Raw genomic sequence first — 16,720 nt, forward strand, 5'->3', positions numbered from 1 at the left:
AGGCCATGCAACAGAATACTATTTTCTCTCTCTCTCTCTCTCTCTCTCTCTCTCTCTCTCTCTCTCTCTCTCTCTCTCTCTCTCTCTCTCTCTCTCTCTCTCTCTCTCTCTCTCTCTCTTTCTCTCTCTCAACAATGTCTCATCTGAGAGAGAGAGAGAGAGATACATACTTGCATACATACATTAGTATGCTCCCTAGAGGAATGGAGGCACAGTGAAGAGCCTGACAGATGTATTTCTTGTTTGTGAATGGATTGAAGGGAGGTGGAGAGTAGAGGAGGTGAGGGGAGGGGAGGTTAGAGGAGGTGGGAAGAGAGGAGGTGAGGTGAGAGAAGAGGAGGTGAGGGTAAAGGAGAGGAGAGGACAGATACATAACCAAGCCCCATTCTCTATTTGTGCAAGAGATTCTTGCTGTTTGACCGAGCTCCTTCCCACAAACCTTTGAGCTGCACCAAGATAAATACAATGTCTCTTTAAATATAGTCTGACTATAGATAGTATAGAATAAGAACACATTTCCCAGAGTTGCAAGAGATGCAATGATGTTAATTAAGAGAAAAGGATTTAAATCCAACATTGATGCATTCATTGTGTCTCTGCAGTAAACTCACCGCTCCATAGAGCTCTCCCTTCCTGCTGATGGCCAGGTAGTAGTTACTGCTGAGCGCACGGATGGCCACCACGCCAACGTCCACCGACTTGATCTCCAGCACACCTGGAACACACAGGGAGGGGCGCACCAGTCAGAGGCTGAGGACCGTAGGGGGACAGGGGGGGCCTCATCAGACGTCTTCTAGGCAAAATGTATATTATTCAGCCCGTCTTGTCTTGTCTGTTTCATTTGATGTTGAGATGGTATGGAGGGTGAAATTGATGAACAATATACAAAGGGAAAGATTCTCTCGCTCACTTCTTTGACATGAGAATCTACTGCTTATTTTACTGGTCCACGTATTTGTCCGTATGAGGGGCTGGGGGTCACCTCAGCACCACCTCCAGATGGAGGGTGGGCTGGATATCCCGGCTCAATGCTTTATGACCTTTATAACATGAAAAGGCAGTTTTTTGGGGGGGGATTACATTTCAGTTGAGTCATGTTTCTGCTTGTCTTGATCTGTGCAGATCCCCCTCTGTGACCCTGTAGCATATTATGGGATGTAAAGAGTCCTTGAATGCACATAATCCTGTCCTTACTCTTAAATTATGTTTCTTCGTGCGTCTGGCAAGAAGACCTCAATAAACTGCCCTTTTTTTCCTCCTCATTAAACTCGAAAATCATTTTCCTTTTTTCTTCAAAAGCAGCCAACTCAAACATGTCAGCTTGATGGGCAGTAGCTCAAGGGCTAGAGAGTGAGGGCAATCCACCAATCAGGTGGCCTCCTGCTTCAATCCAGACTCCACTGTCAAAGGTTATAAAACTCGGTTATAAAGCCGCTGGAAAATAAATGCTTCTAAATAAATTCTGTCTATTTACAATGCAAGCCTTGCCAGCTTTACCCCCCCTTCTCTCTCTCTCTCTCTCTCTCTCTCTCTCTCTCTCTCTCTCTCTCTCTCTCTCTCTCTCTCTCTCTCTCTCTACACCTCTATCTGTCTCTCTATCTCGCTCTGCCTGACTCAAAGAGCTCCCGATTGGTCTCCTGGTTCCCTTTCGGGCCAGCGAGAGAGAAACGGCTTGCCTGGGGACCGAGGTGTTCGCCAGGAAAAGAAACATTTCTCCGTCCCATGTTTGTTTTTCAGACCAGGGGAGTGTGGGCAAGCAGACAGACAGACAGACAGACAGGGATACAGTCAGACAGACATGCAGGGAAGCAGTTATACAGGGCGGACAGGAGAGGGGGGGGGCATTAGGACCGGTGGTTGCAGGGCCGTCTGGGAGAAACTTGGGCACTGGTATCAGTTTTCAGGCCTGCGCCAATTACTGGTCTAAGCTGTGGTCACCGGTCCTTTCTTCCCTGCTCATGCTAAAGTCAATTACACCCGACCATAAAGCCATCAGGGTTTAGCAGGGATTAGCTGGAGGCCGCTAGGAAGTGGGGAGTTAAGGTTGGGTCAAAGGCAGCACATTAGCAATGATGAGGAGTGCGTTTCGTTTGCGTGTGTTCAAGCTTTTGGGTTCAGTTTAAAGGCTGCTTGTCATCTCTATGATACCACTTTTTTTTTCTAACTGTTGTATCACTCCTTGTGATACAGCAGCTATCACTCCTCCTGGACTTGTTTACTTTATTTCAAAACAACTGAAGTGAGAGTTTGAGAACAGATCATGGTCGAGGAGATCAAGGATTGGATCAATTTCCTGAACCACTCACCATCATATGACCATAAAAATAAGTGAGAAATCCTCTTAGTGAGAAGTCCTCAAATGTAGCAAGGTACAAAGTCAAGTTAAAAGAAGATGAAGAACAGGAGCCCTAATATGATGAATGCCTCAGATTTAACTGAAACCATTTTTCTGTGAACTCTCAACCTTCCAGTCTTCTTTGGAGTGGAATGTTGGAAACGATTCGGCTGCAAACTATGGCCTCAGACAATTTCAAAGAAACGGACCTCAGAATGGACCAACAGAAATATTATGTCCAGCATGAGTTTCACACGTTGGTCCAAGGTGAGCCGTTCGTCACACAACTTGTCTCCTCTCATGTCGATTGGCAGTGTTTTGGTCTGAACGGGACCAGGTCAGACGGGGCAGAGCCTTTGGAAGGACAGACTGTCCTTCGTTGATATTCTTATTTGGCCCGTTAGGCTTCTGCCGTCATTCGCTATTCCCCGTCGTCCAGTGATTCACGAGAACAACATAGTTCAGATGAATCAGAAGCAAGAATGCGCTGGTGGATCAATGCGATAAACCCAAGAAAACACTAATCACACCTCCTCAGAAAGAGGGACCATTTTGTTCTTCCAGTACCAGTAACATTTGTCATTTTCTGGGCCAGGTTGCCCTCTAAATGGGATCTGTCCCTGGCACGCCAAGGAACCAGTCCACCTGTTGTAGGCCGGCTCTGATTCTGTTGATGTGGTGTGGTGGGAGCCAGGGCTGTATTTTAAGGCCTACCCCACCAATTACAATTAGGGCATACAGCCTGCAGTAGGGCCCTATCGGGCCCTATAAGGGCTGCACTGCAACAAAGGAGCTCAGACGGCAAACAATGGCGTTTATGCTGGAGGTACGGCATGGGCAAGGACCTGGTCCTGCAGGGGGGTGGCATGGTGGACAACGTGTACCCAGATGCAGATCGCAGGTTCAGGAATGTGCCGACCAACACACAAGCAAATATTGGGGCTGGGATTCTCCCATTGCAGCGTTGTTGACCTTACCGCTTTCCTCGACTTTCCATTTCGGTGGGTAATTCCAGTTCGTTTTTTTATTCCAGTTCTCCTCCTATTAACGTTTCCAACCATGTGTTTGAGTAGCATCTCGCCTTCCACTCTTTATATTCCTCTTCATCTGTTTACGTTCCTCCAAACTACTTTTCCTCTCCCCTTGCCCGTGCTCCCCGCTCCTGGAACCAGATCTTTACGTTTAATGTAAATTTCAGGTAAAATAAATCACTCACGGCTTATCCCGAAAGTACATCTAATACAGAGATCTCTTTTACGAGAGCTCTTAATATTTATTTAATCACATTGTGAAAACACCTGTGAGTGGCGGGATCAGCGTTACACCCTCTTAAAACCATCCTAGCCCCAAACGAAAGCTTCACGTTGGATTTATCACAAGAGATTCACACACGGATGAGGCCTTTTAAACGTATCTTGTAAGAAATGTGTTTTAAAGCCTTTTTCACCAGCCTTATAAGACCCTATATTCCCTCCCTTGTGAATTACTCTTGGTTGCTGTCCAGTTGAGTAACGTCGCCCTCTATGTTTTATCGTTATCACTCCTCTCACTCCCATATCTCTGACCTGCTTATTTTCACTTTTCTTGGGCCGTCTTTCTCTCTCTCTCTCTCTCTCTCTCTCTCTCTCTCTCTCTCTCTCTCTCTCTCTCTCTCTCTCTCTCTCTCTCTCTCTCTCCCTCTCCCTCTCTCTCTCTCTCTCTCTCTCTCTCTCTCTCTCTCTCTCTCTCTCTCTCTCTCTCTCTCTCTCTCACTCACCCCCATTCCCCCCCTCCCTCCCTCCTCAACTCTTTAATGCTGTCGTTACGACCGAGAGCCAAGAGCTTGTCAAAAGGCCTGGCTTGTTAAACTTATAAAGAAATGATTCAGGGACCCAATTACATTACGGTACATTACCTTTGGCAAGACCATACTTCCATACATGTGAGGAGTATGGTTGCGTGATAGGGTTAAAATAAGTTGAATCAGCGTTATACATAGCGTGTTATGATCTCAATGACAAGGTGCCTATAGCTTTGTTTGCACCAGACGTAGAAACCTATAAAAAGGACATCATAACACCAATCTGAAACATACTTTAGAAAATAATGAAAACATACATACAATTGATACCGTGTGCAACACACACAAAAACACACAAACACACACTCTACTACCACAGGACTTGACTAACAGACCTCCCATACTGACCCCTGCCTAGACCAGACACTAATAATCTGGGCAAGGCTAGCCAGAGGTTTTATAATGTTTCCACTGTTTTCACTGAAGATTAGTGTCTTAACGTTCCTGTTGGAACCAACCAAGGAGTTTATAACTTGTGCAGTATTAGGTCATGGTGTTGGGAACCAAAACAATGTCTAAGTGAAGAATGGAAAAAGACTGTGATACTTTTATCTAATCCCAGTGCTTAGATATTGATATTTTGGATGAACTACACATTTTTTTGTTAGTTTCTAGAGAATAAGATCTCTTAGTTATAGTTGACGCTAAACAAAGCGGTCACATCCAAGGAACTGCGCTCCGGAAGCACAAAAAACATGCTGAAAAACAATCGTTCAGAAATGTGTTTGATTCGCATTTACTGAGGTTTAAGTGCAGATATCGCTTTTCTCTTAAGGATGATAACAGCAGAATGAGCGAAGATGTGTCCGATGTGTTCTGACAGGGAGATCTTTCAGCCGCGTACCTGCCAACAACTTAGGAGGAGACAAAGATTGAGGAGAAGACAAAGGGAACATAAACCCACTGTGAGCACAGGAACGCGGCCAAATCCACTCGCTGCTTTCGCTTTTCTTCAAGAAACGCCTTGCATCGAGTTAGCCTTATCGTCCTCATATGCCCTATGTTTATATATATATATAAATATATATGCTTGTGTTTTAATAAATCACAAACATATTCACAGGATCTCAGCTCTTTGGTTTCAGGTTCAAAGAAGCGGTTTAGTCCAACAGGTTACTGATCCGGCGTTCCCCCGGCCCCTCATTGACTTAACCAGGATTAAAGTATTTCCTTCGCATGTTTTTCTTCAAATGAAGGCAAGTGCACCCCCCCCCCCCCCCCCCCCCCCTGCTCCCCCCTGCCCCCCCCCCCCCCCCCCCCCCACAATTCCATTTAGAGGGGAGAAAGAAAAAAAGTTGAACATCGTGCGGTGGTGGCGTTTGCGAGGCGAGCGGTGGTGGAGCGGAGGAGACGCTGGTTCTGGCGGTGGAGGAACTGCTGTATATTATACGTTCTGACAAGTGGTTCGCTATTGGTTTAGACTGATGTGGTGGACAGTGGTGTCATCCTGCACTCAGCCGCCACATCAAGCGCCCCGGTCTGGCCCACGGTTCTTCGGGGAAAAAAAAACCAAATAAAAAATACGAGCTCGTACAAAAGACTTGTCAGAAGGCTGTTGTTCTCCAAGAACAGTTTCACAATACTCACATTAAGGAGCCCGTGACAACATGTGACGGCAGGGACGGACCGAGACGTGCTTTATGACCACTAGAACACAGGTAGGCTGTGTTCCACCCCCACTGTGAGAGGGCGGTGTGGGTGTCAACAGTATTGTCTTTGGTTTGCTTTGGGAATGTCCTGTCTTGACCTTCCCGCACACATTCGTCCCATTGATGCCCACGCAGTTAGGTTTAATATCCGGCCCGCCAAGCTGCCTCATTCGACCCCTCGTCCTCTCCGTGCCAAAATATTTCACATTGGTCTAGCTTACACACAACAACTAAATCCAAGGCTAGCTGATTCAGAACACACAGACACACAGGCACACACCCACACACATACACACAAAACAGATGCAGTGTGTTGGGGAGATGCTGTTTAATACAACCCATCGATCTGTCTGCTCAGAGGAGCTAGCGTGACCTTGCATTTATCTCCCAAGTCTTTAAGCTCACTGTGAAACAAAACCAAAAGGTAGGAAAACCCTTGACCAACACCGAAGTTCCCGACGTCCCACACGTTCAGCGAGGGAACGGGCAGCTATGCTCAGCGAGGTTTGATAGAGAAACAAAGAAGAAGAAGAGAACACGTCCGCCATCCCATATACATTGTGATTCGTCCAGGGCGTTTACATTGTCACCTGATCAAGTGCCAACTGCTGCCCGTTTCTGTCAAAACACTTCACAGTCCAGCGCGGAACGCAGCCAGCGAGGCTCTCGCTCCCCACACGCTGCTTTCATTTACAGCCCCCCGGCCAGCGCCACGCTGACACTCTGAAGGGGTTTTACTCGCCGGCGTTTCACCACTAAATATGGAGAATGTGTCACTCTTGTCCCGCCACCATCAGATCACACACAAACGCATGCAAACGTTGTTCTCACACACGTAATTAATGCTAATCACACTTTCGGTCTCGCTCAATCTGTCTCACACTTGTGCACATGTGCGCACACACTCTCACAGACACACACACACTCACACACATAAACACACACAGACACACACACACACACACACACACACACACACACACACACACGCATACACACACACGAGCGAGTCTAATTAGCTGGCATTCCAGGCAGCTCAGTTCAAACGGCCAGGCGGTCCAGATGGACTGTAGGCCTTCAGCCTTACCTTTGATGGCTCCATTAAGACCCTCGCACACACACACACACACACACACACACACACACACACACACACACACACACACACACGAACACACACACACACACACACACACACACACACACACACACACACACACACGAACACACACACACACACACACACACACACACACACACACACACACACACACACACACACACACACACACTCACAAACTTCCAATTGTACCAGTGTGTTAAAGCAACACTGAAATGCATATGCAGGCAAAGAGCATGAAAGAAAGTGTGAGATTGTGTACGGGGGTGTGTTTGTGCCTACATCCATGTTGTGTGTATGCATTTATGGGGGTGCACATGTGCATGTATGTGTGTGTGCATGTGCCACCGTGCATTGCATGTGTGTGTGTGGGTGAGGGGAGGGGGGGGGGGGGGGGGATTGGTGGCTGGCAGCAGTCCTGGATCATATCTGTCACAGATGCTGCCGCCCTACCCCCCCCCCCCCCCCCCCCCACACACACACACATACACACACATACACACTGCTTCACTGGCCTCTAATGCTGCGTGTTCCCACATTTAGTCCACACACACACACACACACACACACACACACACACACACACACACACACACACACACACACACACACACACACACACACATGGCAACAATGCTTTCCTACACACACACTGCTGCAGCCAGCGCCCCATCCACTCTGAAGCAGGAGGTACAGGGTGGGCACTGCGGCCCCCTGTGCTAGATTGTTGATGAAACTCAAACTAACAACTCAGCAGATATCAGCTGGTGTGATCCGACTAGATTCCCTATCAACGCCCATAAAACAGAACCCACAGGTCAGACGTAGCTCATAGTGAATGCAGTCTTTTCTTCTGCGGTTCATTTAGTTCATATTGGTGGCTTTGTTTTGACCTCATCTGTATTCCTTATTTTCTCACGTTGGCCTGGCAGTGTCAGGCTCAGCTCTGGCGTATGGCTTTGCTCTGTCAAATATATATGAATCTCTTCAGGCCCGGTGTAATTCCACCTGGCCACAGCACCAACACCCCCGGCCGGCCCCCCTCTAGAGTTCTCCCTGGAGCCGTCCAGCGCCCACTGGCCAGCGATGATTTATTCAGAGGACACCTCGGCCAACAGCTGTAGTAGGATGAAAGGCGCAACGCAATACCTTCTGCTTACCTGCTCCAGGAGTCCTGCTCTAGAGACGCAATACGTCTTCATGTAGACTCAGCCCTCGTTCATCCACCGTCCGCCCGGACGAGGCTCGTATTGAGACAAATCGAACGTCTGTACTGCCTTTTAAGACCTAATAGCTTCCCACTGGGGATGCTTGTGTGGATCACAGAGACGCCCGCCTGCTTTATGAGGTTCTGATAATAGCAAACACGTTGCGGTGGAAATGTGCTCATTGATACATAGAGGAGCAGCATAAGGCTGGTGTAGTGGAGAAGTGGGGGACTGGAGCAGATTGTTTTGATCATTTGTTGTTTGTCCATTACGTGTCGTTCTTTTTTTCATTTTTCTACCACTCGTCTGTCTTGGCGGCATTAAGGGTTGTCCAAGACTCCGACCTCAACATTATGTAAATATTGATTGAAAAATATGAAATCGACATTTGCCTGATGAAGAAATGATTGTTAAATGTTTTCCAAGTTAACTGCATTATATTTTACACCCTCTTCTAACATTAGTGATTGTTGGAGTAAACTATAGTGCGCAATCCAATGTTATTGTTATATTGCTACTGCCTTAATCTGCTAATTAACCCAATAGTTTATTTTCACATAACTATTGACATACATGACAATATGTCCTGAACTTTAATAATATGAACCGCATGGACAGCCGAAAGGTTTCCGGAAAGTCCACATATTTTTGTGTGGAGATTTCCACAAGTAATAACATGACTCACGAGTCATGAGAACACAGTGTTTGTGCCGTGGTGCAGCCAGAGCCTAATGGAGACCGCAGCTCCCAGCAGATCGCACTCCACAATAGCTTTCACACTAATGAACTATAAATCTCACCTTGGCTGCCAATCCCTGATTGTTTTTTTACGGCAGAGGAAGTTGTCTGTCTGCCGCGGCCGTGAACACACCGTTAACGTTAGTGCGGGTGAGGGAGAGGTCAGGTCGCTGATCTGTGTGGGTGTGTGTGTTCGATGTGTGTGTGTGTGTGTGTATACGTGTGTGTGACACACACCCACGGTCGCAGAGGAACGTCTATTAAGACGTCAGGGTGACGTGGAATGCAAAGCAATGCTGACACCCTCCTCTGACGCGTCCCCCATCTCCTCGTAACCCTCTTTTATGGGCCGTCCCGTTACATCCAGCCCTGAGAACCCTGAGCACCGCCACCGCAGAGAGAAGAGAGACGCAGAGCAGGAAGCACCCTCTTACACTCAGAGAGACCCCCCCCCCCCCCCACACACACACACACACACACACACACACACACACACGCACACACACACACACACACACACACACACACACACACACACACACACACACACACACACACACATGAAACAAGCAGAGGAGAAGACTGGACGGGTGGTTGATAGATAGACTGACAGAAAGACAGATAAACAGACATAACAGACATACAGTTAGACAGACGGTTAAACACAGATCGATTGATGGATAGATAGAGATGGAGCTGGTTGCGTGATAGACGGATATAGATGTACGACAGATGGAGTGGTCGATAGGCAGACACAGATGTATGATAGATAGACAGATATAGATTTATGGTAGATAGAGTGATAGATAGACAGATATAGATGTAGGATAGATGGAGTGGTCGATAGACAGACACAGATGTATGATAGATAGACAGATATAGATTTATGGTAGATAGAGTGATAGATAGACAGATATAGATGTGGGATAGAAAGTGCTTGATAGACAGATATAGATGTATGATAGATAGAGTGGTAGACGTGAGTGACAGGCTGTTTAACTGCTTTAACCTGGAGTGACATGTATGTGAAGGCGACTGACCGTTCCCCTGACAGCGCTTCCTGAGTGAGGCCACAGGTCAAAGGTCACCAGTGCCATGTAACACTGTACCCCCCCCCCCTTGTTTAGAAGTACAAAATAGTTACATGTGTAGAGAAGGGGAAGATAAGAGGGAAGGAAGTCATTGTGGTAAAAAATAAGACGACGGATACACGCAGATACAGAGACACACAAACAAACACACACACACAACAACAAACAAATGCCCAAGCACCAACACAAACACACCCGCAAACACCAATGTACAAAGACATCACCTTAAACTAAGGCCTTCTCACACTCCCACAGATGTATGCTCTGCTACACTCACAAACACCCCCCCCCCCCACACCCACGACCCACCCACACACACCCAAACACACACACACACACACACACACACACACACACACACACACACACACACACACACACACACACACACACACACACACACACACGCACACGCACACACAGGGCCTACAACCTGACCCTGCATGATGTACTGGTCTGAACCCTGACAACATGATTAGAAGGAGCAGGCAGTGGGGGAGGCCATCATAGCGGATCGTAACCAGAACCCCCCTCAAACCTGGAGTTGAACCCTCAACCCTTTCAGCTCCTCCATCACTCCTGTCACCGTCTCCCTGATCGCCCGCAGTCCGCCGGGTGAACATTAGCTAGCATAGATGCAACCCAACATCCCCTCCATGAAGCCTGTACCTGTAGTCTGCCTCTCTCCTGTGGATCCACTCACAGAGGGGTCCGCTCGTGGTTCCCTGAAACACCAGCGCCTTCCTTCTGTAATCCGTCATCCTAATTCAAGTAAAACCGCATGCCAGGAGGTTTTTGTGTTGAGGTTGACTGTTTATGTCTTCCTTAACTTTGGGATAATCCCGGGGGTGAATGAGTGTAGTATGTAGGTTCCTTCTGTGATGTGAGTGCACCACGTATGGAACGAGTAAACTCCCACGACCCCGCTGGCCAACGGTTAGCAACAGCCGAGAGCTAGTGTAAGACTAGTACGGCACACGCACGCACGCACGCACGCACGCACGCACGCACGCACACACACACACACACACAAACACACATCGCTCTCCCCCTCGGATCCACAGGAGCACCTCTAGGCACACATTAAAACACAAAATAAAAAAGCCGCAAGGAAAGGTCCACCGAAATTATTAAAATGTACTTAAAATACCGCAGCAGAAATCCCACGTGGGGAAATCTTCCAGCACTCAGTTTGTTTAGTTTGAGGAGCAGAGTTAGTGTAACCTCAGGTGATTCTGAGAGTGCACGCAAACCAATACAAGATGACAGATTAGCATAGAATAGCCTGATGCTACGCCATTACAGCACAGGAAGACATGCAGACACACACATACACACACAGCGGCCTTGGGCTCGTGGCCCACTCTATACCATGAGTTCAATGAACATAAACAACGCAGCGCTGTACCTTAGGAAACGCTGGGGATGGAAGCACGGCGTACTTTGAACCAAACTCTAGCCAGATCTTCCTACTTTTGACAAACCGATTGAAACCCAGCCCTGCCCAGCAGACTGATATGAACTGTTGTTTATTTAGCATGGTGATGTGCACTCTCTGACCTCAATAGAGAAAGACAGCATTACCCACGATGCACGTGGCCGCGAAATGGATGCAAGAACACCTCTTAAAGTCCTGACCAGGTGCCTATTATGGATTGTGACACATAACATCTTAATGGTTCGGCGTAGCGGGAGTGTGTGCATGTGCACGTGTGTGTGTGTGCATTCGGCATTTGTGTGCGTCTGTGCATTTGTTGGAGAGGACTGCATGTGAGCGGTGGGAGGAAGAGACGCTAATTGAAATTCCTTCAGCCATGTCTGGCAGAGCCCTGGTGTCTGAGTGGCACATGCACACACACACACACACACACACACACGCGCACACACATGCATTGTGCACACACTAAACCATACACACACATTGGTCCTGGCCCTAATAAAAGTGGGCTTTGCCATATGGAGGCCATGTGCAAGACATGCTGGCCTCTCTGCTAAGGGCTGTGTGTGTGTGTGTGTGTGTGTGTGTGTGTGTGTGTGTGTGTGTGTGTGTGTGTGTGTGTGTGTGTGTGTGTGTGTGTGTGTGTGTGTGTCAGAACATGCGTGTTGGTGTTTGTGTGTGTGTGTGTGTGTGTGCGTGTGTGTGTGTGTGTGTGTGTGTGTGTGTGTGTGTGTGTGTGTGTGTGTGTGTGTGTGTGTGTGTGTGTGTGTGTGTGTGTGTGTGTGTGTGTGTGTGCCTGTCTGTCCGAGAACATGTGTGTTTTGTGTGCCCACTCAGCAGAAGAGCTTTTGGAGCCACGCTGCTGGACTGGACACGTGCATGTATATGTGCAGGTAGGTGTGATACATAGCTTAGTAAGAAAGATCCCATTTTGAAACAAACGGGGGGCCTCATGATGGATTAAAACGGGGGGGGGGGGGGGGGGAGGCAACACATTGATTTGCAAATACCTGTCAACTTCTCAGGATTATGTTGTAGGCTCTTCGCCGTGGGAGGAATCAGGGACGTTAACACAGAAAGGCCGGGTGTGAAAGTGTTATTTTCCCGTCTACTGTATAGAAGAGACATATGGCACCGCTGGTTCTACTTATGCACTTCTACATTCATGTGCACTTGCGTAACTATTTTAAATAACAGAGGGACTTTACATAAAGGGTGAGCTGGGAAGAAATGTTGAAACATGATTTTCATTGCGTTAAGGTAGTTGACATAACATATATATATAAGTTAAGAAGAATTTGTTACAGATGTCCGTTTGACTGATGTCTATCAAATATCCGACCTCCTCCTGCCGGGGATATGGTTTGAATAGAAGTCACATTGAGCAGCTGACAGGTGTATAAGTGATGCAGATTTTCGTTCCATCTTTACATATCATCGTCTCATCTACGAACCGAAAAAAATCCCATTTCCCTAGACATATACACAAATATCGGAGCGGATATACAAATGTAAGTTAATAAAGGTTGTCATGGGTTGCTGTTCAACCTCATATTTACCATATGCCACCACCACCACCACCACCACCACATGCCTAGCATATGGCAGGACAGCTGCACTACAATGGAGCGTACTGGACCTTCTCCCAAAGGCTTCAGCCATGCTTGTGTTTCACTTTGTTCCGGGTTTTGTAGCTTTTTTTCAAAGGGGAAAACTTTCTCCAGGGCAATTTCTAATTTATTCCAGTAGATGACTGTCCCTCTCTCTCTCTCTCGCCATGTCCTTCCCTCTCTCTCCTCCTCCTCTTCCCCCTTTCTCTTTCGCCTCGCCTTTGCACGTCTCTCCCTCTCTCCTGCGTGTGTATTTTTTGGTATTTTGGATGTTCTCTCTCTTTTTATCTCTCATCCCTCTCTTCTCCCTCACTCTGACTTTCTGTCTCTCTGTCTCTGGAGTTGCCAGAAACATCGGTGTGCTTCAAATCCACATACTTTGCTTCCATCACCTGCCAAGTCACCTGCTAGCTAACAGAAAAGCTGACCATGTTTATACGGGAAATGAAAAACAAATACTTTTTCCAAACCTCACAACAGGGTAGGAAATGGTGACGTATATAAACTTGCGATCCCGGTACTATTAATACCACATAAATCTGTTAATAAAAATCATTACATAGACCCAAAAATATTTTAAGGCCAAGTTCCCTCCTTCTCTTTTCTCACGTTGCTCGGGGTGTTATTAGCTTCGGAGTTAGCGGGAAAAAACGAGTGATCGTAATTATTTAGCTCCCGGATGAAACCGTTTGCTTCAAAAGTTCAGTTCAATCCTTAACACGCTTTACACACACAGTTACCAACACACACACAGTTAACAGCACCTCGTACCTGAGCTGCTCCATCACACACACACACACACACACACACACACACACACACACACACACACACACACACACACACACACACGCACACGCACGCACGCGCACACACACACACACACACACACACACACACGCACACACGCACACACACACACACACACACACACACACACACGCACACACACACACACACACACAGACATCAAGAGAGGAGCTGACTTACTGTAGGGGTCGTCGTCGCTCTTGGTGCCGTTGACCTTCCCCTTCTTGTCGATGCGCAGGAAGAACTTCTGGTAGGAGAAGAGCTTCCTGCGCCGCACGTCGCCCTGCAGGTGGTTGTAGCTGCTGCGCGGGTGGCGGCCCACCACCGTGGACGAGGAGGACGCCAGCGAGGGCGCCGACGACAGGTGGGCCGCCCCCCTCGGCGAGCGGGCGGGGGACGCCGGCGGCCAGGGCAGCGGCGAGGAAGGGGAGGAGGAGGAGGAGGCGACGGGGGGCGGCGGCGGCGGAGGGCCGGAGGAGCGCCGCCGGGAGCCTCTGGGAGCGTCGCGGTCCCGCTTGGAGTCCGGCGCCAGCGGTGGCGAGGACGCCCGCGACGAAGACGAGGCCGACGAGGACGACGAAGAGCGGGGGGGCAGGGAGAGCGGCGAGGAGGGCGAGGGTCCCAGCAGCAGCAGCAGGAGGAGCAGGAGGAAGGCCACGGAGAGCAGGGACGAGGGGGGTCCGCGGCGGAGGCAGGCGACGGAGGGGGCGGTGGGGGAGGGGGCGGAGCAGGACCAGGCGGTCGGTGCACCCTGTGTCACTGTCCATCTACGCATGGTAGAGGAGCTGGCGGCGCGCTGGAGACGCTCGGGGGCTGGGGCATGCTGAGCGGGGGGGGCAGGGGGGAGGAGTGGGGGAGAGAGAGAGACGGATCCCCTCCCCTGCCGCCCGTGGCAACCGAGACCCCCTGTTGTTTTCGTGGCTCCTGAGGGCGGGGGGTTCACCTGCAAGGGGGTTCAAATGAAACGCAAGGAATAACCCGGAAAAAAACGGTTTCTATGGAAACCAGCGCAGTCACGCTTTGGATGGTCGTTAGTGACGTCTTAGGGACGGGGGACGATGAGGAAGAGGATCGTAGTCTCTTGATAACGACAGCACTGGTGGACCGATGAAAGAAAAAACATTTACGGACTGGTTGGCTGGTGGGCTGGTTCCTGGCGGTGATGGGGGTGGTGGTGCTGGTGGTGGTGCTGGTGGCGGCGGCGGCGGCGGTGGTGTTGCTGGTAAAGCCCTGAGGTTGCGTGTGTAGTTCCCAGTGTAGTTTACCCCTCAGCAGAACCACAGGAATGTGTCAACATCCATAACTCAGATCACCCTCGTGAAAAAAGGAAAAGCGGGGGGGAACCACCGGGAGTGGGGGTCTCGTCTGGCAGACCCACCTCCCTCTCCTCCTCCTCCTCCTCCTCCTCCCAGGCAGACGCTCTTTTTTTCGCGCCTTGCTGCCTCTCACTCCCACACTCGCTTCTCACAACCACACACAATCACTCACACACAACCACACACACACACACACACGCACACAATTACACACACATGCTCCCTTTTTTGTCTAAAGTTTAAACGCAGGCTTTTATCAGAGCTTGGTTTCTTTCAATCTCTTATGCACCCCCCCATTCACAAATCGTGCAGATAAACGGGCCCCCGAAAAATACAGAACGATCTAAAAGAAGAAGACGAGGTCTGAAGGATTAATCCGTGCGGAGGACTGGCGGAGCGGGCGCGGGCACGGGGGCACGGGGGGACGGGGGCACGGGGGGACGGAGGAGAAGTCCTGAAGAGATACGAGGAGCCGAGGATCACGGGATGAGCAAATAAACACCGGGAAGGAGCCACATGAACTAATGCTGCTTCTAATCAATGTCCAGAGAGAGAAATCCTCAGAGCAGCCGGGAAACAAAAGCACTCATACAATCCAGACTTTCCTTCTTTCTTTCTTTCTTTCTTTCTTTCTTTCTTTCTGTCTTTTCTTTTTTCTCCTCCTTTTGATTGTCGGAGCCGGTTTGAAGTTACTAGAGTGTAACTGAGCCTCAGTGCTCTCTTCTTTCTCTCTCTCTGTGCAACGGCCAGTGAACTGAGCCTTCTCTCTCTCCTCTCTGTGTGTCTCCTCTGTATGTCTCTCTATCTCTCTCTCTCTCTCTCTCTCTCTCTCTATATATCTCTCCTCTGGCTCTGCCTTTCGGACTGAGCTCTGCAGCCGTGTGCTGCCTCCCTTCTTTACTCCGGTGTGTGGCTCCCTCTCCTTTTACCCCCTCCCTCTCTCCCTTGCCTCTCTCTCTCTCTCTCTCTCTCTCTCTCTCTCTCTCTCTCTCTCTCTCTCTCTCTCTCTCTCTCTCTCTCTCGCTCTCTCTCTCTCTCTCTCTACCTGTCTCTCGCCCTGCCTGCCCCTCTCTGTCAGTGGTGCTATCTGCAGTGTGTCCGAGGTGAGTTAGTGCTGTCTCCCTTCTCACCTTATTTATCTGCATGCAGGCCCACAGATGTCATCTCTTAGTGTAATTGGACGTCTATGAAAACCACTTGAAGCTTTGAAGGGGCTGCGGGTGTGTTTGCGTGTGTGTGTGTGTGTGCATGCGCATGTGTGTCGTGTGTATGTGTGTGTGTGTGTGTGTGTGTGTGTGTGTGTGTGCTTTTGTGTCATGTGTCTGTCTATGTGTGTGTGTGTGTGTGTGTGTGTGTGTATGTGTGTGTGTGTGTGTGTGTGTGTGTGTGTGTGTGTGTGTGTGTGTGTGTGTGTGTGTGTGTGTGTGTGTGTTTGTGTGTGTGTGTGTGTGCATGTGTGTGCGTGCAGGAGGGTAGTGGGGGTTTGGGAAGGGGGAGGGCGACAGCCACACCCTCCCTCCCTCCCTCCCTCCCTCCCTCCCATTCCCCTGTCTTTCGTCCCCTCC

General features: G+C 49.2%; 1 protein-coding gene across 1 annotated transcript; it reads right to left on the minus strand.

Moving 5' to 3' along the window:
* Window positions 1-202: 202 nt before the first annotated feature.
* On the minus strand, window positions 203-16,111 carry LOC115542802 (vegetative cell wall protein gp1). The gene is made up of 2 exons (XM_030355220.1): window positions 14,020-16,111; window positions 203-715 (listed from the first exon to the last, which is right to left on the minus strand). Exons 1-2 carry the CDS (start codon window positions 14,612-14,614, stop codon window positions 546-548), a joined length of 765 nt encoding a protein of 254 aa, XP_030211080.1. The 5' UTR covers window positions 14,615-16,111; the 3' UTR covers window positions 203-545.
* Between the last annotated feature and the right edge of the window lie 609 nt (window positions 16,112-16,720).

The sequence above is a fragment of the Gadus morhua genome, chromosome 4, assembly GCF_902167405.1.
Source record: "Gadus morhua chromosome 4, gadMor3.0, whole genome shotgun sequence".
Taxonomy (NCBI): domain Eukaryota; kingdom Metazoa; phylum Chordata; class Actinopteri; order Gadiformes; family Gadidae; genus Gadus; species Gadus morhua.